This window comes from Ranitomeya variabilis, chromosome 2 (genome assembly GCF_051348905.1).
Source record: "Ranitomeya variabilis isolate aRanVar5 chromosome 2, aRanVar5.hap1, whole genome shotgun sequence".
Classification (NCBI taxonomy): Eukaryota; Metazoa; Chordata; class Amphibia; order Anura; family Dendrobatidae; genus Ranitomeya; species Ranitomeya variabilis.
Window position 1 is genome coordinate 166,830,300 of NC_135233.1, and position 21,225 is coordinate 166,851,524.

The 21,225-nt window shown below is 45.0% G+C and overlaps 2 protein-coding genes across 2 annotated transcripts in view; both read left to right on the forward strand.

Annotated features, from left to right (window-relative positions):
• SOD2 (superoxide dismutase 2) overlaps window positions 1–20,672 on the forward strand; it is a 49,716-nt gene extending 29,044 nt beyond the window's left edge. Inside the window, exon 5 of the mRNA XM_077283149.1 lies at window positions 20,312–20,672. Within this exon, the coding sequence (XP_077139264.1) occupies window positions 20,312–20,457 (146 nt within the window). The 3' untranslated portion in view covers window positions 20,458–20,672. The remainder of the gene's footprint in view (window positions 1–20,311) is intronic.
• LOC143809200 (uncharacterized) lies at window positions 11,935–14,613 on the forward strand. Its single transcript, XM_077292333.1, has 2 exons — window positions 11,935–12,213; window positions 12,305–14,613. The coding sequence occupies exon 2, from the start codon at window positions 12,451–12,453 to the stop codon at window positions 13,486–13,488; it is 1,038 nt and encodes a 345-aa protein (XP_077148448.1). The 5' UTR covers window positions 11,935–12,213; window positions 12,305–12,450; the 3' UTR covers window positions 13,489–14,613.
• Window positions 20,673–21,225: the final 553 nt, after the last annotated feature.

Here is a 21,225-nt window from a genome sequence, read left to right on the forward strand (position 1 = left end):
TTCACCTGTTTCCATCTGGATATGGGTGTATCCTATTTAGCCTTGCTGCTCAGTTATTCTAGTGCCGGCCAACAATGTAACCAGAGCCTTTCTGTTGCATGTTCCTGCTTCTAGACTACTATCAGCTAAGTTGGACTCTTAGTCCTAAGTTTGTTTTGCATTTTTGTTCCAGTTCACAGTTATGTTCTTTTTCTGTAGCTGGAAGCTCTTGTGGGCCGAAATTGCCACTCCGGTGTCATGAGTTGACACATGAGTCTTAAAGTAATTTCGGGATGGTATTTTAATAGGGTTTTCAGTTGACCGTGAAGTTCCCTATTGTATCTTCTTGCTATCTAGTAAGCGGACCTCGCTTTGCTGAACCTACCTTCATACTGCGTATGTCTTTTCCTCTGAACTCACCGTCAATATATGTGGGGGGCTTCTGTCTCCTTTTTGGGGGAATTTCCCTAGAGGTAAGCCAGGTCTGTCTTTTCCTCTATTAGGGTTAGTTAGTCCTCCGGCTGGCGCTAGGCGTCTAGGGATAAAACGTAGGTACGCCACCCGGCCACTGTTAGTTGTGTGGTAGGTTTAGCTCACGGTCAGCTCGAGATTCCATCACCCAAGAGCTAGTCTGTTGTTTAAGTTCTCTGACGTTCCCTTGCCATTGGGAACCCAGACAGTATGGCCGGCCAAGGGTTAAAACCGTTGGCAGAAGAAAGGAGAGAAAAAGAAGTCTGCAGATTTTTTTTTTTTTTTTTTTTTTCCTTCTGAGTTTGCTTTTTAGTTGACTCAGTTGCATTTCTGCTCTAATTGCAGCCTTTGTCTCTCTCTCTTCTTCTAATCCTTGAATGGCTCTGATCTCACCTGATTAAAATGGATCCTCAGAGTTTGGCTACAGGTTTGAATAATCTTGCTACGAAGGTTCAAAATTTACAGGATTTTGTTATTCATGCTCCTATATCTGAACCTAGAATTCCTATACCAGAATTTTTCTCCGGGGATAGATCTCGTTTCCTGAATTTCAAAAATAATTGTAAATTATTTCTTTCCCTGAGATCTCGCTCCGCTGGAGATCCCGCACAGCAGGTTAGGATAGTAATTTCCTTGCTGCGGGGTGACCCTCAAAACTGGGCATTTGCATTGGCACCCGGGGATCCTGCGTTGCTCAATGTGGATGCGTTTTTTCTGGCTTTGGGGTTGCTTTATGAAGAACCTAACTTAGAGATTCAGGCTGAAAAAGCCTTGATGGCCCTATCTCAAGGGCAAGATGAAGCTGAAATATACTGCCAAAAATTTCGTAAATGGTCTGTGCTTACTCAGTGGAATGAGTGCGCCCTGGCGGCGAATTTCAGAGAGGGTCTCTCTGATGCCATTAAAGATGTTATGGTGGGGTTCCCTGCACCTACAGGTCTGAATGAGTCCATGACAATGGCTATTCAGATTGATCGGCGTTTGCGGGAGCGCAAACCTGTGCACCATTTGGCGGTGTCTTCTGAGAAGGCTCCAGAACATATGCAATGTGATAGAATTCTGTCCAGAAGCGAACGGCAGAATTTTAGGCGAAAAAATGGGTTGTGCTTCTATTGTGGTGATTCAACTCATGTTATATCAGCATGCTCTAAACATACAAAAAAGGTTAAGTCTATTTCAATTGGCACTTTACAGTCTAAGTTTATTCTGTCTGTGACCTTGATTTGTTCATTATCGTCAATTACCGCGGATGCCTATGTCGACTCTGGCGCCGCTTTGAGTCTAATGGATTGGTCCTTTGCCAGGCGCTGTGGGTTTGATCTAGAGCCTCTGGAAGTTCCTATACCTCTGAAGGGTATTGACTCTACACCATTGGCTAGTAATAAACCACAATACTGGACACAAGTGACTATGCGTATGACTCCAGACCATCAGGAGATGATTCGCTTCCTTGTGTTGTACAATCTACATGACGTTTTGGTGCTCGGATTACCATGGTTACAATCTCATAACCCAGTCCTTGACTGGAAAGCTATGTCTGTGTTAAGCTGGGGATGTCAGGGGGTTCATGGGGACGTACCTTTGGTTTCCATTTCGTCATCTATTCCCTCTGAGATTCCGGAATTTTTGTCTGATTATCGTGATGTTTTTGAGGAGCCTAAGCTTGGTTCACTACCTCCTCACAGAGATTGCGATTGTGCCATAGATCTGATTCCGGGCAGTAAATTTCCAAAGGGTCGTTCATTTAATCTATCTGTACCTGAACATGCTGCTATGCGAGAATATATTAAGGAGTCCCTGGAAAAGGGACATATTCGTCCTTCTTCATCTCCCTTGGGAGCCGGTTTTTTCTTTGTATCTAAAAAAGATGGCTCTTTGAGGCCGTGTATTGATTATCGACTCTTGAATAAAATTACAGTCAAATATCAGTATCCTCTGCCACTGCTGACTGATTTGTTTGCTCGAATAAAGGGGGCTAAGTGGTTCTCTAAGATTGATCTCCGTGGGGCGTATAATTTGGTGCGAATTAAGCAGGGGGATGAGTGGAAAACCGCATTTAATACGCCCGAGGGCCATTTTGAGTATTTAGTAATGCCTTTTGGTCTTTCAAATGCCCCTTCAGTCTTTCAGTCCTTTATGCATGACATTTTCCGTGAATATTTGGATAAATTTATGATCGTGTATCTGGATGACATTTTGATTTTTTCGGATGACTGGGATTCTCATGTCCAACAGGTCAGGAGGGTTTTTCAGGTTTTGCGGGCTAATTCCTTGTGTGTGAAGGGTTCTAAGTGTATTTTTGGGGTTCAAAAGATTTCTTTTTTGGGGTACATTTTTTCCCCCTCTTCCATTGAGATGGATCCTGTCAAGGTTCGGGCTATTTGTGATTGGACGCAACCTTCTTCTCTTAAGAGCCTTCAGAAATTTTTGGGCTTTGCTAATTTTTATCGTCGATTTTATAACTGGTTTTTCTGATGTTGCTAAACCTTTGACTGATTTGACCAAAAAGGGTGCGGATGTTGCTGATTGGTCCCCTGCTGCTGTGGAGGCCTTTCGGGAGCTTAAGCGCCGCTTTTCTTCCGCCCCTGTGTTGCGTCAGCCTGATGTTACTCTTCCTTTTCAGGTTGAGGTCGATGCTTCCGAGATCGGAGCTAGGGCGGTCTTGTCGCAGAAAAGTTCCGACTGCTCCGTGATGAGACCTTGTGCGTTCTTTTCTCGAAAATTTTCGCCCGCCGAGCGAAATTATGATATTGGTAATCGGGAGCTTTTGGCTATGAAGTGGGCTTTTGAGGAGTGGCGTCATTGGCTTGAGGGGGCTAGACATCAGGTGGTGGTATTGACCGATCACAAGAATTTGATTTATCTTGAGTCTGCCAGGCGCCTGAATCCTAGACAGGCGCGCTGGTCGTTGTTTTTCTCTCGGTTTAATTTTGTGGTCTCATACTTACCAGGTTCTAAAAATGTGAAGGCGGATGCCCTTTCTAGGAGTTTTGAGCCTGATTCCCCTGGTGATTCTGAACCTACAGGTATCCTTAAGGATGGGGTGATATTATCTGCTGTTTCCCCAGACCTGCGACAGGCTTTGCAGGAGTTTCAGGCGGATAGACCTGATCGTTGCCCGCCTGGTAGACTGTTTGTTCCTGATGATTGGACCAGTAGAGTCATCTCGGAGGTTCATTCTTCTGTGTTGGCAGGTCATCCCGGGATCTTTGGTACCAGGGATTTGGTGGCTAGGTCCTTCTGGTGGCCTTCCCTGTCTCGAGATGTACGAGTTTTTGTGCAGTCTTGTGATGTTTGTGCTCGGGCCAAACCTTGTTGTTCTCGGGCCAGCGGATTGTTGTTATCTTTGCCTATTCCGAAGAGGCCTTGGACTCACATCTCTATGGATTTTATTTCTGATCTCCCGGTTTCTCAGAAAATGTCTGTCATCTGGGTGGTGTGACCGTTTTTCAAAGATGGTCCATTTGGTGCCCTTGCCTAAGTTGCCTTCCTCATCCGAGTTGGTTCCTCTGTTTTTTCAAAATGTGGTTCGCTTGCATGGTATTCCGGAGAATATCATTTCTGACAGGGGGACCCAGTTCGTGTCTAGATTTTGGCGGGCGTTCTGTGCTAGGATGGGCATTGATTTGTCTTTTTCGTCTGCGTTCCATCCTCAGACTAATGGCCAGACTGAGCGAACTAATCAGACCTTGGAGACTTATTTGAGGTGTTTTGTGTCTGCGGATCAGGATGACTGGGTTGCCTTTTTGCCGTTGGCGGAGTTTGCCCTCAATAATCGGGCTAGTTCTGCCACTTTGGTTTCTCCTTTCTTTTGCAATTCGGGGTTTCATCCTCGTTTTTCTTCCGGTCAGGTGGAGTCTTCGGATTGTCCTGGAGTGGATACTGTGGTGGATAGGTTGCATCGGATTTGGGGACAGGTGGTGGACAATTTGGAGTTGTCCCAGGAGAAGACTCGGCATTTTGCTAACCGCCGTCGTCGTGTTGGTCCTCGTCTTCGTGTTGGGGACTTGGTGTGGTTGTCTTCTCGTTTTGTCCCTATGAGGGTTTCTTCTCCTAAGTTTAAGCCTCGGTTCATCGGCCCGTATAAGATTTTGGAGATTCTTAACCCCGTGTCCTTTCGATTGGACCTCCCAGCATCTTTTTCTATCCATAATGTCTTCCATCGGTCATTATTGCGCAGGTATGAGGTACCGGTTGTGCCTTCCGTTGAGCCTCCCGCTCCGGTGTTGGTTGAGGGTGAATTGGAGTACGTTGTGGAGAAGATCTTGGACTCCCGTGTTTCCAGACGGAAACTTCAGTATCTGGTCAAGTGGAAGGGCTACGGTCAAGAGGATAATTCTTGGGTGACAGCCTCTGATGTTCATGCCTCTGATTTGGTCTGTGCCTTTCATAGGGCTCATCCTGATCACCCTGGTGGTTCTTGTGAGGGTTCGGTGCCCCCTCCTTGAGGGGGGGGTACTGTTGTGAATTTGGTTTTTGGGCTCCCCCGGTGGTCACTGGTGGTACTGGACTTGTGTGCTTCACTTTATTCAGTCGTCATGACAGCACTAACGAGAGAGGGGATCCGCCCTTCAGGGACAGGAAACCTACAGAGATAAAAGGGCGGCACCTCTCTCCCGCATCAGTTGGTTTCCTGTCCCTGACAGGGGACCCTGCAGAGGCCTTTTGAAGAAAGGCGAAGAAATTGGGACCCAGGTCCGACTCACCGATTCTGGAGGCGGGATGGCCCCTTCCCCGGTGTTGATTGTGACGCTGGAAGTGCCACACCACAGAGGGCTGTGGGGGTAGGCAACAGCACGGCAGGAGCAGCCTTCAGGGGGAGTGCTGGCTCGAGTGGTGTCCCATCGCCAGGTGCAGGTAAGTATTGTGTGGGAGGCCCTCCGATACCCATCTGGTGGCACACATCGCAGCGGCGGTACTTTTGCGGCCGGCACTGTGCGCTGGAGCGTCCCCTCTGCACGGGCGTATTAAGCGGTGCATCACAGCGGCGGTTTCCTGGGTGCCGGCGTCGGGGCTAGAGCTTCCCCTCTACACCGGCATTCTAAGCAGCACGGGCGCTGCGCTCAGCGTCCCGGAAGCGGCGCACCGGAGGTGACGCGCATAAGGGGGCGGTGCTTAGTCCGGCAAGAAGCAATGACGCTCGGCGCATGCGCAGTGCGTCTATGGAAGGAAAACATGGCGGCGCCCAGCGTTCTTCCCTGGAAAATCGGCGTGGGGGCGTTTTCGGTGGAAACTTGCGGCGGTACTTCCGGACTAAAGTTGTGAGTACCATTGGAGGGGTCTTGGGGAAAGGAGGGGCCTCCCACACACTGGCTGGCACCAGGCAGTTCACCGGGATTGGCCTGCTGTCCCCCATCAGGGGGAGGTACCTTTAGGGGGCCGGCTACTTAAAGATTCATCGATGGCTGCCTCATGCTTCGTATCCATTGTTACAATGGAGTCTCAGGAGCAGGAGCAGTTGCCTTCTGAGCAGCAGCAACCCCTGGAGAAGCCCCATGCAGCAAACACCCAGCGACGTTCTAGTGGCAGTAGTCGTCCTGGAGGTAAAGCTGATCAATCTGCTAAAGCCGGAAAGTCCTCGAGCCGGATGGATATTGCTTCGGTGGAGAGGGTCCCCCCGTAATCTTCGGTACCACTCGGACACTGTAGGGGTAAGTGATCATCGTGAAAGTTCACTTAGTGATTGGTGTCCCTCCTTATTCCCTTTTTTACATCAGGGAAGAAAGCGGTCCTCTAAATCCAAGCACAAGGAATGTGCAGAATGTGGTATTCCTCTACCTGACGAATACGTTAAAAGACTATGTGGTCCGTGTATCCAACGTCTAATAGCGGAAGAAACACCAGATTTCGCTTCTAGTCTGAGACAGATGGTGAGACAAGAGATTAGGAGCTCTACTAGATCTCAATCTCATAATAGGGGGTCTAAAATAATAGACTCTGGTTCCCCAAGTTCACACGGAAGTGACTTAGGAGATCTGAAGTCAGAAGCCTCTCTCTCATCAGTGTCCTCCTCGGGTTCTGAATATGAACATTCCTGTTTTTCTTTTGACCGCATAGACCGCCTCGTTAAAGCGGTAAATAATACAATCGGTATTGAGCAGACGCCGCCAGAGAAATCCATGCAGGATGTCATGTTCAGAGGTCTGGACCGTAAATCCCGCCGATGCTTTCCGGTGGTGGAGAAAGTCAGCGCCCTAATTTCCAGAGAATGGAAAAAACCGGAAAGAAAAGGTTCTCTTCCTCCATCCTTCAAACGGAAGTATCCGTTCGAGGAATCTGCTTCGGCCACGTGGGATAAAGCCCCGAAGCTTGATGCGGCTGTAGCCAAGGCTTCTAAAAAGTCCTCTCTACCGTTTGAAGATCTGGGGACTTTAAAGGACCCACTGGACAGGAGGGCAGATGTATTTCTCAAAGGAGCCTGGGAAACTTCAGCAGGGGCTCTCAGACCATCAATCGCTGCCACCTGCACGGCACGCTCCATGATGGTGTGGCTGGATAGCCTGGAGGGTCAGCTGAAGGACAAAACCCCGAGAGATGAAATATTATCCTCCCTCTCTATGATTCAGGGGGCTGCGGCTTACCTTGCTGACGCTTCAGCGGACTCAGTTAAATTGGCGGCTAGGTCGGCCGCGCTCTCTAATTCAGCCCGTAGAGCAATCTGGCTGAAATGTTGGCAAGGAGACATGCAGGCCAGATCTAAATTGTGCAACATCCCGTGCGTGGGAGAACACTTATTCGGTCCGGTTCTGGACGAATTATTAGAGAAAGCGGGAGACAGTAAGAAACGGTTTCCCTACCTGGGTAGGCCTACTTACAGAAGAGGCACTAATAGGAGATGGTTTGATCGAACAAGACCAAATAGAGAAAGATCCAGATATGATGCCAACAAAAAGAAAGGTAGAGGCTACATGTTTAGCTCCTTTAGAGACAACAGGAAGCCACAATGACTGGCGGACCGGGTGGGAGGCAGGCTTCTAGCCTTCTATCCGGCATGGCGTACTATATCCAATAGCCCGTGGGTCTTGAACATTGTGGAGTCTGGTTTAAAGTTTGACTTTCGTTTCACTCCTGACGACAAGTTTCTGGTAACACCATTGCGTTCTTCCTCCACAGAACAGCTGGCGTTAGAGACTGAGGTCCAGGAACTCCAACAGAAAGGCGTTTTGGTGGAGGTTCCTGAAACACAGAGGGGTAAAGGATTCTATTCTCCCCTCTTCTTGATTAAAAAGCCAGATAACACTTTTCGCACAATTATAAACCTGAAAGGCCTAAATAGATTTTTGTGGATCCCGTCATTTAAAATGGAGTCGGTCAAGTCTGCAATAAAGTTATTGTTTGGCGGGTGCTTTATGGTCGTCTTGGATCTGAAAGACGCGTATTATCACGTCCCCATACACGTAGACCACCAGTGTTATCTAAGAGTTGCAGTCCTCTTAGGAGAATCAATAAGACACTTCCAATACAGGGCACTCCCCTTTGGTGTTGCGGTGGCCCCTCGGGTATTCACTAAAATAATGGTGGAGGTTATGGCGCATCTTCATGAGCAGGATATTCTCATAGTTCCATATCTCGATGACCTATTAATAATAGGAAACTCCGAATCACACTGCACGTCCCAACTACACAAAGTAATCGCAGCCTTGCAAAGGTTGGGGTGGATAATCAATTTTAAAAAGTCACGGTTGCAGCCTCTAGAGATTCAAGAATTCTTGGGTCTCATATTGGACTCGAGGTTACAAGAATGCCGTCTACCTGACGTTAAGTTGGAAAAGATCCAACGACAGATTCTTGGAGTGATTGCTAATCCAGTTATAACATTGAGGGGAGCAATGTCACTGTTAGGCTCACTCACGTCGTGCATCCCGGCAGTACGATGGGCCCAGTACCACACCAGGGTCCTACAGTGGGAGGTTCTGTACAACACTCGTCGGTTAGAAGGTCACTTGGACAGTTTTCTTTCCTTGTCAATTGCCACTATTCAGTCCTTACGTTGGTGGTTACACGCTCCAAACCTTCGTAAGGGGGTACCCTGGATAAACCACATATCACGAGTATTAACCACAGACGCTAGCCCCACGGGATGGGGGGCACATATGGGCGAGATGTGGGTCCAGGGGGTTTGGTCACCCTCCGAACAGAGTTTGTCATCTAACCTCAAAGAGTTGTTGGCCGTAGAACGAGCTCTGAGATATTTCCTTATATCCTTACAGGACCATCACGTCAGAATATTCTCAGACAATCAGGTAACGGTAGCTTACGTTAACCACCAAGGGGGAACCCGATCCAGGTCCTTAATGGAGGTATCGGGTCGTATCTTACAGATAGCCGAGAATCATCTACGGTCACTAACATCACTGCACATAAAGGGGAAGCACAACGTTGTAGCCGACTTTCTAAGTCGCAGAAAGCTCGGGCAAGGAGAGTGGGTGCTCAATCAGACCATCTTCGATCAGATCACCCATCGTTGGGGATACCCACAAATAGACCTCTTCGCCAACAAAGAAAACAAAAAATGTCGTCGGTTTTGTTCCCTAAATCCCAGAGACAATCCGGTGGCGGTGGACGCTCTCCTGATTCCTTGGCACTTCGAAACAGCCTATGCCTTTCCCCCGTTGAACTTGATCCCGATAGTCCTCAGAAAGATTCGGGAGGACAGAGCTCATGTGATTCTGATAGCGCCATTCTGGCCCAAGAGGCCGTGGTTTCCTTGGTTGAGGAAAATGTCCATTTCTCAACCATGGATTCTCCCAGAACTCCCAGACCTCCTCTCACAGGGTCCGATCTTCCATCCACGAGTGGCCAGTTTACATCTGACGGCGTGGGATTTGAAGGGTCATTATTAAGAAAAAAGGGATTTTCTGAGGGACTTATTAATACCCTATTAAAAAGCAGAAAAAACTCCACTACAAATATTTATGTAAGAATCTGGAGAAAATTCCTTTCAGTCTCAAGATCGGTTATCAGTCAGAAAGCTAGTATTCCAAAGATCTTGGAGTTCCTGCAGAAAGGTCTCGAAATGGGGCTAGCTACAAGCACCCTCAGAGTCCAAGTTTCTGCCTTGGGGGCACTGTATAACTGTGGGTTAGCTAAAAATTATTGGATTGCTCGGTTTATTAAAGCGGCCGCTAGATCAAGACCCATCGTTAAGAATAAACTAGCCCCGTGGGACTTAAACTTAGTCCTCTCAGCGTTAACGGAACCCCCCTTTGAGCCTTTAGAATCTGCGTCTATAAAGATCCTGTCCTTAAAAACTGCTCTTTTGATTGCTCTTACGTCTGCTAGGAGAGTTAGTGATTTGCAGGCCCTCTCTAGACTAACTCCTTATATGCAGATTAGAGAAGATAGAGGGGATCCGTTCTTAATACTACTCTATCTCCCAAAAGTAGCATCTAGATTCCACAGACTCCAGGAGATAAATCTCCCTACCTTTTGTCCTAATCCTAAAAACCCAAAGGAACTCAGACTCCATACATTAGATGTCAAAAGATGCCTTCTTAAATATATTTCTTTAACAGATCCCTGGAAAAAAGACAATTCCCTGTTTATATCCTATCAGGGAGTCAAAAAAGGGTTTAGAGTGTCCAAAAACACCTTGAGTAGATGGATTAGGGAGGCAATTTCTCTGGCTTATTCAGCAGGTGGCCTAGAAGTCCCGGAAGGCGTAAAGGCTCATTCCACTCGTGCCATGGCATCTTCCTGGGCAGAGAGATCGGAGGTGTCAATTGAGGACATATGTAAGGCGGCCACATGGTCATCTCCGTCTACTTTCTTGAATCATTATAGATTAGATCTTGGTAGCTCCAATGATCTCACATTTGGTAGAAGGGTGCTGGAAGCAGTAATCCCACCCTAATACTCTTTTCTCTGTAATTCTCTCGTTAGTGCTGTCATGACGACTGAATAAATACTCAAGCTACTTACCAGGTAGCGGTGTTTTTCAGGAGTCCATGACAGCACTCCTATATTCCCTCCCTTTCTACTGGTATGGGTTTCATCACGATAAGTATATTCTAATGTAGGTTAATTTTCTACAAAATTTAGTCACAAGGTGAAATGTGTTAAGATATTTATGTGTTACTAATCAATGGAGGTCCTCTCATGCTCTGTAATCCAACTGATGCGGGAGAGAGGTGCCGCCCTTTTATCTCTGTAGGTTTCCTGTCCCTGAAGGGCGGATCCCCTCTCTCGTTAGTGCTGTCATGGACTCCTGAAAAACACCGCTACCTGGTAAGTAGCTTGAGTATTTCTCTGTTCACCTGTTTCCATCTGGATATGGGTGTATCCTATTTAGCCTTGCTGCTCAGTTATTCTAGTGCCGGCCAACAATGTAACCAGAGCCTTTCTGTTGCATGTTCCTGCTTCTAGACTACTATCAGCTAAGTTGGACTCTTAGTCCTAAGTTTGTTTTGCATTTTTGTTCCAGTTCACAGTTATGTTATTTTTCTGTAGCTGGAAGCTCTTGTGGGCCGAAATTGCCACTCCGGTGTCATGAGTTGACACATGAGTCTTAAAGTAATTTCGGGATGGTATTTTAATAGGGTTTTCAGTTGACCGTGAAGTTCCCTATTGTATCTTCTTGCTATCTAGTAAGCGGACCTCGCTTTGCTGAACCTACCTTCATACTGCGTATGTCTTTTCCTCTGAACTCACCGTCAATATATGTGGGGGGCTTCTGTCTCCTTTTTGGGGGAATTTCCCTAGAGGTAAGCCAGGTCTGTCTTTTCCTCTATTAGGGTTAGTTAGTCCTCCGGCTGGCGCTAGGCGTCTAGGGATAAAACGTAGGTACGCCACCCGGCCACTGTTAGTTGTGTGGTAGGTTTAGCTCACGGTCAGCTCGAGATTCCATCACCCAAGAGCTAGTCTGTTGTTTAAGTTCTCTGACGTTCCCTTGCCATTGGGAACCATGACACAAGCCTTAATTTATTGTCAGCTTCAGATAATTTGATTCGTGCCCTGCAGGTTCTACATACAGCATTATATTCTTTTTAAGATATGGCTCCCTTTTTCTATTTGATAAACATTTTTCTTCCTTTTTAGCATGTGTTAAAGTTTTGTGTTCATCCATCCTGGTTTCCTTAAATGCTTAGTATTCTTCGCTCTTTTCGGAATTGTTAATGATTGTGCTTTGAAAATCTAATTTTTCAAGATTTCCCATCCTTCCTGGACATTTTTGTCCTTAAGGATATCCAGCCATTGGATCCCTCCGATTCTCTTTGAGTACCTTTAAAATCTGCTTTTCTGAAATCTAACCTTGAAGCCTGAGTCTTCACAGGTCTTCCTCCTCTAGTTATCCAAAATTCTAAAATGGCATGGTCGTTACCTCCTAGGGACCCAGCCACTCTTACCTCCTCAACCATTTCCTCCCTGTTTTATAAGGATTAGATCCCAGGTAGCAGATCCCCTTGTTTTCTCCCCTACCTTTTGGAAGATAAAGTTGTCAGCAAGAGGATATGAATTTGCTTGACCTGTTAGTTTTACCTGAGAGAGATTTCCAACAAATGTCATAAACCTAAAAAAACTCAATTCATTTATTCAAAATCATAGATTTAAAATGGAGTCTATCAGATGCACCATAAAACTCCTTTTTCCAAATTGCATGATGGGGGGGGCATTGATCTAAAAGATGCTTACTACCATCTCCCTATCCATGACAGATACCAAAGATTCTTCAGGGTAGTGGTAACATTCGAAGGCGAAATTCGTCATTTCCAGTATGCAGCCATGCCCTTTGGCCTCTCTACATCGCCAAGGATATTCACCAAGGTGATTATAGAGGTGACGGCTTATCTTCGTCAAAGAGACCTTAATTGTGCCCTACCTGGCCGCCCTAGCTCATGCAGTTTCATCTTTACAGGATCTGGGCTGGATCCTCAATGTCAAGAAATCCAGACTTACTCCACTTTTCCTCCAGGCATTTTTGGGGTTCCATCTAGACTCCACAATCCAAAAGTGTCTTCTTCCTCAGGTAAAGATATCACTCCTCAAACAGTCACAGCTGCGATGGATAATCCGTGCATGTCCTTAAGGAAAGCAATGTCGTTACTAGGATCCCTTATTTCCTGTACCCCTGCAGTTCAATGGGCACAGTACCATACCCGGACACTGCAACATCAGATTCTCCAAGAGGAAAGACTACTTGGTCATCTAAATGCAAAAATAACTTTGTCCCAGGAAGTCCTGACTTCCTTAAGGTGGTGGCTAGATTCTAACCATTTGATGAATGGTGTTCCATGGGTAATAACACAATCTCACACTATAACCACCGATGCCAGTCCTCACGGATGGGGCACCCATATGGGAAGTAATTTTTGCCAAGGGTTATGGGACACAGAAGAAACCCAGAGTTCATCTAACCTTAAAGAGTTAAATGCAGTAAAATATGCGTTGTATCATTTTCTTCCACAGCTCCAGGGAAAAGATGTCAGAATCCTTTCCGACAACACAACCACAGTGGCATACCTAAACAGACAAGGAGGTACTCGATCAGAGACTCTGATGTCTTCTGCTGGTAAAATCTTGGATCTAGCTGAAAAACATCTATCCCTTACTGCGCTTCACATAAAAGGGGAAAACAACCAGCAGGCAGACTTCTTAAGTCGACACACCTTAAGACAGGCGGAATGGTGCCTAAACCATCATGTCTTCCAAGAGATAGTATACCTATGGGGTCATCCTCAAATAGATCTGTTCACCACAAGGAAAAACAAACAGGTCCGGAAATTTGCCTCCCTATCTTTAGAGGATCATCCGGACATTCTAAACGCTCTCCAAGCTCCTTGGCAATTCAGTCTGGCATACTCCTTCCCTCCAATAGTATTATTGCCAAAGGTTATACGAAAGATCAGAGAAGGAGCAAGGATTATACTGATGGCACCATTCTGGCCCAAGAGGCCATGGTTCTCGTGGCTACAAACCATGTCGGTCTCAGATCCTTGGGTCCTCCCCTCGATTGCCAACCTCCTCTTCCAGGGACCGTTTTTCCACCCTCAAGTGGACAGTCTCCATTTGACCGCCTGGAATTTGAAAGGCAAATGCTAAAATTAAGAGGGTTCTCGGAAGGTTTAATCGATACACTCCTTCAAAGTAGAAAGCATTCCACCACAAAAATATATACAAAAATATGGAAAAAATTCCTACAATGATATACATCTTCCAACACATCAGAAATCCCAATACAACCTATCTTAGAATTCCTTCAAAAAGGGAAGGAACTAGGTTTGTCTGTAAATACATGGACTTTTAGCGTATCCGCACTGGGGGCCCTCTGTGGCTATAACGTTGCAGGAAATAAATAAATGGGTGGTCCCGATTTCACAGCCTGCAAACGAATAAATCCCGTTAACATACCTAGAATTCCACCCTGGGATTTAAATTTAGTTCTTCAAGCCCTAACAGACTCTCCGTTTGAACCAATAGACTAGATACCCCTTAAATACCTATCACTCAAAACGGCCCTCTTGGTGGCACTGACTTCGGCCAGAAGAGTCAGTGACATCCAAGCTCTTTCCATAGATCCAACTTTCCTGCTGACGTTTCAGGATAAGTTGATTCTAAAACCAGACCCCTCTTACCTTCCCAAGGTAGCAAAGAAATTTCATAGATCACAAGAAATACTCCTACCCACCTTTTTAGTAATCCCTCCACTCCTGAGGAACACAGGTATCACACTCTAGATGTTAGGAGAGTAGTATTAAAATACATTGAAAGGACTAGGAGCTGGCAACAGTGTAGGGCTCTGTTCCTATCCTTCCAGGGTCGCAAGAAGGGTCATGGAGTCACAAAAAGCACCTTATCCCGGTGGTTCAGAGAGTCTATCAGACTGGCTTATTCCGCGAGGAAAGAAGACTCTCCGGAGGGCATAACAGCACACTGTACCCGAGATATGGCATCCTCCTGGGCCGAAAGAGGGGACGTTCCAATTGAAACTATATGTAAGGCGGCAACTTGGTCAGATCCTTCTACCTTCTATAACCACTATAGGCTGTGACCTATCATCAACTCCTGACCTAGACTTTGGCAGGACTGTCCTCAGCACGGTGGTCCCTCCCTAGGTGATGGTCTCTGGAAAATCTCCTGTAGGGTGCTGTCGTGGTGAAGAGTAAAAAGCCGGATTACTTACCGGTAATGCTCTTTTAATGAGTCCACAACAGCACCCTCTCACATCCCTCCCTAGGTTAATATAGTGTGCACTAATAAGTAAATTTTTTTTCACCAAATATAGAGCAAATAACTTTGAACATAAAAAATAATGGTATTTGCCTAATACTGGGGGTCCTCCGGGTACTCTGAAATCAAAACTGAGGAGGAGAAGCGGACCGCCTCCTTTTATTTTCTGTAGGTTTCCTGTTCCTGTGGGGCGGATCCCCCTCTCCAGTAGGGTGCTGTCATGGACTCATTAAAAGACCATTACCGGTAAGTAATCCGGCTTTTTCCTGAGTTAGTTGTTCCAAATCTCCTTGTTTGTTGCCCATGCTTTGTGTATTTGTATAGAAACATTTTAGCTTGTGATTTGGTTTCTCTTAGTCCAATAGTTTTATTATTTAGATTTTTTTGTCTTTGTTCTTCCTTTCTACTTCTAATAGCAGAGTTCTCAATAGTATTTGTCAGGTGTATGGCTTTTTCTGGCCTTTTACTTCCCTTCCCAAATTGTTCTAGTTTAAAGCTCTCCTGATGATAAATCAATGTGACAATCAGGTACCATGTTGAAGTCTCCAATTAAATATTAATTCTACCTTCTTTGTCTGTATTATTATTTTTTTTTTCTTCCAGATTGTAAATCCTTTTTATGGGATTATTTAATCCTCTAATATACAAGGGGCATTCATTAAAGATTTCCCCTGACCCACTTCCTATGGACTGAGAGCAATGAAACTTGGCACATTTATTAGTCCTCCTCTATATAGGTGCCACCTAGTGACACACACTTCTATGCTCCAGTTGTTTACAGTTGCTTAAAGAGATGGGAGAAGTCAACAAGTTGCATTAAAAACCACATTGTGACTTCGGAAATCCGTCTTAGGCTACTTTCACACTAGCGTTGTGCACTGCATGTCGCTATGCGTCGTTTTGTAGAAAAAACATATCCTGCAAAAGTGCGTGCAGGATGCGTTTTTTTTTTCTCATTAGACGTGCATTTGCGACGCATTGCCACACGTCACAACCGTCGCTACCAAACCGTCGCCACCAAAAAACGTTGCATCTTTTCGGACCGCGCATGCGTGGCCGGAACTCCGCCCCCGCCTCCCCACACATCACATTGGGGCAGCGGATGCGTGGAAAAACTGCATCCGCTGCCCCCGTTGTGTGGCGCTTCCACAGTATGCGTCGGTACGTCACATTGCGACGTGCGTCGTATGACGCTAATGTGAAAGTAGCCTTATCTGGAAAATTCTTGCCCTTCAAAAATAACTTAATTGTTGTAGAGGTGGAAGTCTGATGGTGCAAGGTCGGGTGAATAAGGGGGATGCTGTAGAATTTCAAAGCCACAGGAGCATGCTTCCATTTGGGCAACATGTGAGTTGTGAACTGGTGCATGGTCTTGCAGAAGGCGAACACCCTTGGTGAGCATACCACGTCTCTTGGTTTTGATGGCCTCCCGCAATTTCTGCAGCAGTGAAGCATTGTATGCCCCAGTGAGCATGATCCCCTTTGCTAGGAAATCCATCACTACTCCTTGCTGGTCTCAAAATACTGTGAGCATGACCTTGCCTGCTGAGGGTTGAGCATGTGCCTTCTTTGAAGGCGGTGAGTCATGATGCTTCCATTGTAATGACTGGACTTTAGTCTCAGGAAAATAGTGATAGACCCAGCTTTCAGCCTATTGAAAGTCCTCCTGGTTTCCATGGCACATCGTCAATAGAGCCTGAGAGCTTTTGACTAGTTCCTGCATCTGTGAAGGTGTAAGCACCCAAGAAACCCAGTGAAGCGGATACCTTATGTGTGTTAAGATGGTCTTGGTTATTTCTCTTAAGTATCTGCACACGTGACCGCCGCAGCAGCAGGAAGCTGACAGTGTGCGCTACTAAACAGGAATGGCTACTCACCGCGATCTCTGATGAACACCTGGTGAGTATTCCAGCAGCTGGGCTCTGCTTGTGAGCAGCGCATAATGTCCCTGCCATATGCTGCTTACAAGCATTAAAGGGAACCTGTCACCCCTTTTTTTTTTTTTTTTCGATTTCAGATAAAAATATGGTTCAATTGTGCCTGAGCTCTGCTTTACAGCAGTACCTTTCATATCCCCTGATTCCCAACCTTTGCTTATAAAATACCTTTGTAATCTCTCCGTTTTCGTTTGTAAATTACCCTGGTCCGATGGGCGGGGCCTATTCGCCGTCTCTCCCCCCGCTCCTCGGCGTGCTTGACGTAACGAGATCTGTGAATAGCGCAGATCCCGTCCAGTTTCTGCGCGTGCTCATTGAATTGGCCTCTAGCGCCTGCGCAGTATGCTTTGACCAACTGTGGTCAAAGAATAAAATCACTATTGTGCATGCATTTTTCATTACGTTCTGTGCCCCGGAAGTCTTGCCATGCAAGGGGGCGTAGAACGTAATGTAAAATGGCGCATGCACAATAATGATTTTTATGCTTTGCCCACTGTTGGGCAAAACGTACTGCGCCCGCGCGAGAGGCCACTTCAATGCGCAGGCACAGAAAAGCAAAGGTTGGGAATCGGGGATATAAAAGGTACTGCTGTAAAGCAGAGCTCAGGCACAATTGAACCATATTTTTATCTCCAATCGAAAAAAAAAAAAAGTGACGGGTTCCCTTTTAAGCAGCTGCTGGCACCGGAACAGGACGCGACTGCGAGGGAGCGGAGAAAGGTAAGAGTAAAAGTTTGATTATTTTATTTTTTTTTTTCTCTCTTCTGATGGGGCCATGGATACCAGGACTGGGATGGGGCCAGTCAATCATGCCAGGAACTGGATGGGGGGACCATATTTACTAGGATAGGTGATCTTAACCCCTTCATGACCGTGGGATTTTTCGTTTTTCCGTGTTCGTTTTTCACTCCCCTCCTTCCCAGAGACATAACTTTTTTATTTTTCCGTCAATTTGGCCATGTGAGGGTTTATTTTTTGCGGGACGAGTTGTACTTTTGAACGACATCATTGGTTTTACCATGTCGTGTACTAGAAAACGGGAAAAAAATTCCAAGTGCAGTGAAATTGCAAAAAAAGTGCAATCCCACACTTGTTTTTTGCTTGGCTTTTTTGCTAGGTTCACTAAATGCTAAAACTGACCTGCCATTATGATTCTCCAGGTCATTACGAGTTCATAGACACCTAACATGACTAGGTTATTTTCTACCTAAGTGGTGAAAAAAAAATTCCAAACTTTGCTTAAAAAAAAATAATAATAAATTGCGCCATTTTCCGATACTCGTAGCGTCTCCATTTTTCATGATCTGGGGTCGGTTGAGGGCTTATTTTTTTGCGTGCCGAGCTGGCGTTTTTAATGATTCCAATTCGGTGCAGATACGTTCTTTTGATCGCCCGTTATTGCATTTTAATGCAATGTCGCGGCGACCAAAAAACTGTAATTCTGGCGTTTCGGTTTTTTTTCTCGTTACGCCGTTTAGCGATTAGGTTAATGCTTTTTTTTTTATTGATCGGGCGATTCTGAACGTGGCGATACCAAATGTGTAGATTTGATTTTTATTTTTTATTGATTTATTTTGATTGTGGCGAAAGGGGGGTGATTTAAATTTTATATTTTTATTTTTTTCACATTTTTTTTTTTTAACTTTTGCCATGCTTCAATAGCCTCCATGGGAGGCTAGAAGCAGGCACAGCACGATCGCCTCTGCTACATAGCAGCGATCTGCTGTTCGCTGCTGTGCAGCAGAAAATCAGGTGTGCTGTGAGCGCCGACCACAGCTACCGGCGATCAGTAACCATAGAGGTCTCAAGGACCTCTATGGTTACAATGTACAAGCATCGCCGACCTCCGATCATGTGACGGGGGTCGGCGATGCCGTCATTTCCGGCCGCCCGGCCGGATGCGGTAGTTATATGCCGCTGTCTGCGTTTGACAGCGGCATTTAACTAGTTAATAGCGGTGGGTGAATCGCGATTTCACCCGCCGCTATTGCGGCTGACAGCTGACATGTCCCGGCTTTAATGCGGGCTCACCGCGGAGCCCTGCATCAAAGCAGGGGAGCTGACATCGGACGTACTATCCCGTCCGATGTCAGTAAGGGGTTAAGTACAGAATTGACCACATTTCCCCCGCCCCCCCCCATTAATTTCCTCTTCTAAAACCTAGGTGCATCTTATGGTCTAACACAACACCCACATTGTATATTAATCAACGAGATAAAGAGCCTTTTCTTTAAAATATAAATACTTTATTATACATAAAATAAACATGTATAGAAGTAAAGTACCACCCACCAAAATCAGGTACATAGGGAAGTAAAACCAGGTATAATAGTAAGAAACAATCAGTATTGCAGATGTTTTAAATATATTATTCCAAAGCCATAAATATTTGGACCGTGTATATTAATAGAAAAATATTCTCAAACAAATAGTATAAATGGCCCTTTCAAAAGAAAGGGAAAGTAAGCGAGGAGGTGAAGGCTACCTATATAATATAAAATTAGATCCAAGTGTTAATTATAACACGTAAGGACCCAGAGAATGAGCTGTCAGTGCAGCATACAAAATCCGGCTATAAATACTAGCAATAAGAAGGTGCCAAAAAATACCAATACTCCCCACTAAACTTAATTCAAATTGGAGCCCTGAACTTTCAATCTGGCGCTCCAAAAAAATGTATGAAATTCTATGGAACAAATAATGTGACTGGCCCTTTAAGGAAAGGAAGTAAGCAAGGGGCTACCTATATAGAATTAAATTAATTACCAAATACTATTTATAGCACTTGAAAACCCCACAAATGTGCTGTCAGTGCAGCGTACAATTCCAGCTAAAAGTACTGGTAACATGGGGTGCTGATAATGCCAATAATGCCCGCTACACTTACTTTCAACTAGAAACCTGGACCCTGGACCTGGCGCTCCGACGCGCGTTTCGCCTTTCTTCTTCAGGAGGCATCTTATGGTCTGGTGCATCCTATAGTCTGAAAAATACGGTACATTTTGCTTAACTGAGGGTGCCATGTCACATTTGCAGAACCCCTGAGGTGCCAGAATGGCTGAGACTCCATTTTACAAACTACACCTTTCAATGAACTAATTTAGCGGTATAGTGGTCATACTGACACTACAGATGGGTCACATAATTTTACCATTGGCAAATGAAGAAAAAAAAAATTACATTTTCACCACCAAAATTTAGTTTTAGCCCTAGATTTTACATTTTCACATGGGAATGGCTGCTAGAGGCAGGGCAGATTAAGATTCTAGAAGACGGGATCTTGGGACCCCAGTCCACCGCAGCAGCACCAACCCCCTCTGTCTTTCCCCTGGTAAGCTACCTTTGGACTATAAGACGCAGCCCAATTTCCCTCCACTAAATTTGGGGGGAGGGTGGGCAGTGCATTTTTATATCCCAAAAAATACAGTGTTCAGTTAAACTTGATCCGGTTTTGATCATATAGGCAAGGATTTTGCAGTGATTCAACAAAGACTTTGTTTAGTATTTTTATTCTTGAATTTTTAAAATTTCTATAAAAACACAATAAAAAAAAAAACTTCAGTGATTGTCAGGTTTCATTAATAGCACTTTCTAATGGATAGCATGAAAATAAATTCAAAGATGGTTCGGCTGCCGAGTTATTGGCATCTTGGGGATAGCTACAGGATGATTAAATATTATTATTATTATTATTTTTTGTCTTAATTTGTTCAGTTGTCATTGCCTTCCTGACTAATAATACTTGTTCTGCTTTCCAGGGCTTATCCCTCTTCTGGGTATCGATGTTTGGGAGCATGCCTACTACCTGCAGTACAAGAATGTTAGACCTGACTATATGAAGGCAATCTGGAATGTTATCAACTGGGAGAATGTAGCAGATAGATATCAGACCTGCAAAAAATGAACTTGATTTTTGTAATCCTCTTCAATAAGCACTTAGAACCCACTAAAATGTAGGTGGGCTTCCATAGAAGTTTAATATAATGGAATTAAAGCATAATCCATGCTACGTCATTTAGAGCACTTGCACTGTTACATTTCTGGAAACCTATAAACTTTTGCTTGGTTGTGTTTTGGAATGAAAGTGCCATCTGTCTAGAATAAAGTTATAATGAAGTATATTTTTATTCTGTTAATATACATAACGCAGACCACAGTATTGGGACCTACACATTACCCGTAGAAAAGCTTTTGACTTGCCATTCTAAACAACCAGTATTCACCCCTTTCCAACATGACAATTACTTTATTTATTTTGTGCTTTTCATTTGCCTTCCTTCCTGGTCTAATGCCCTGCAGTGCAGATGCGTTGCAGAACATCTGGTCAGCGAAAAATAAGTGTAAAAATATTTAAAAAATGAGGAAAACCCAAATAAAGAAAAAACACCGTATATACTCAAGTATAAGCCGAGACCCTTAGTTTTGCCACAAACTTGGAAAACTTAATGACTTGAGTATAAGCCTAGGGTGGGAAATGCAGCAGCTACTAGTAAATTTCAAAAATAAAAATAGATACCAATAAAAGTAAAATTGAGACCTCAGTAGGTTATGTTTTTGAATATCCATATTGAATCAGGAGCCCCATATAATGCTCCATAAAGTTCATGATGGGCCCCATAAGATGCTCCATAGAATATTATGCCCCATATAATGCTGCACAAAGATTAATGGC

Excerpts from the sequence above, each read along its gene's own strand:
- LOC143809200 (XM_077292333.1), top strand. The coding sequence starts at position 12,451 with ATGGATAATCCGTGCATGTCCTTAAGGAAAGCAATGTCGTTACTAGGA.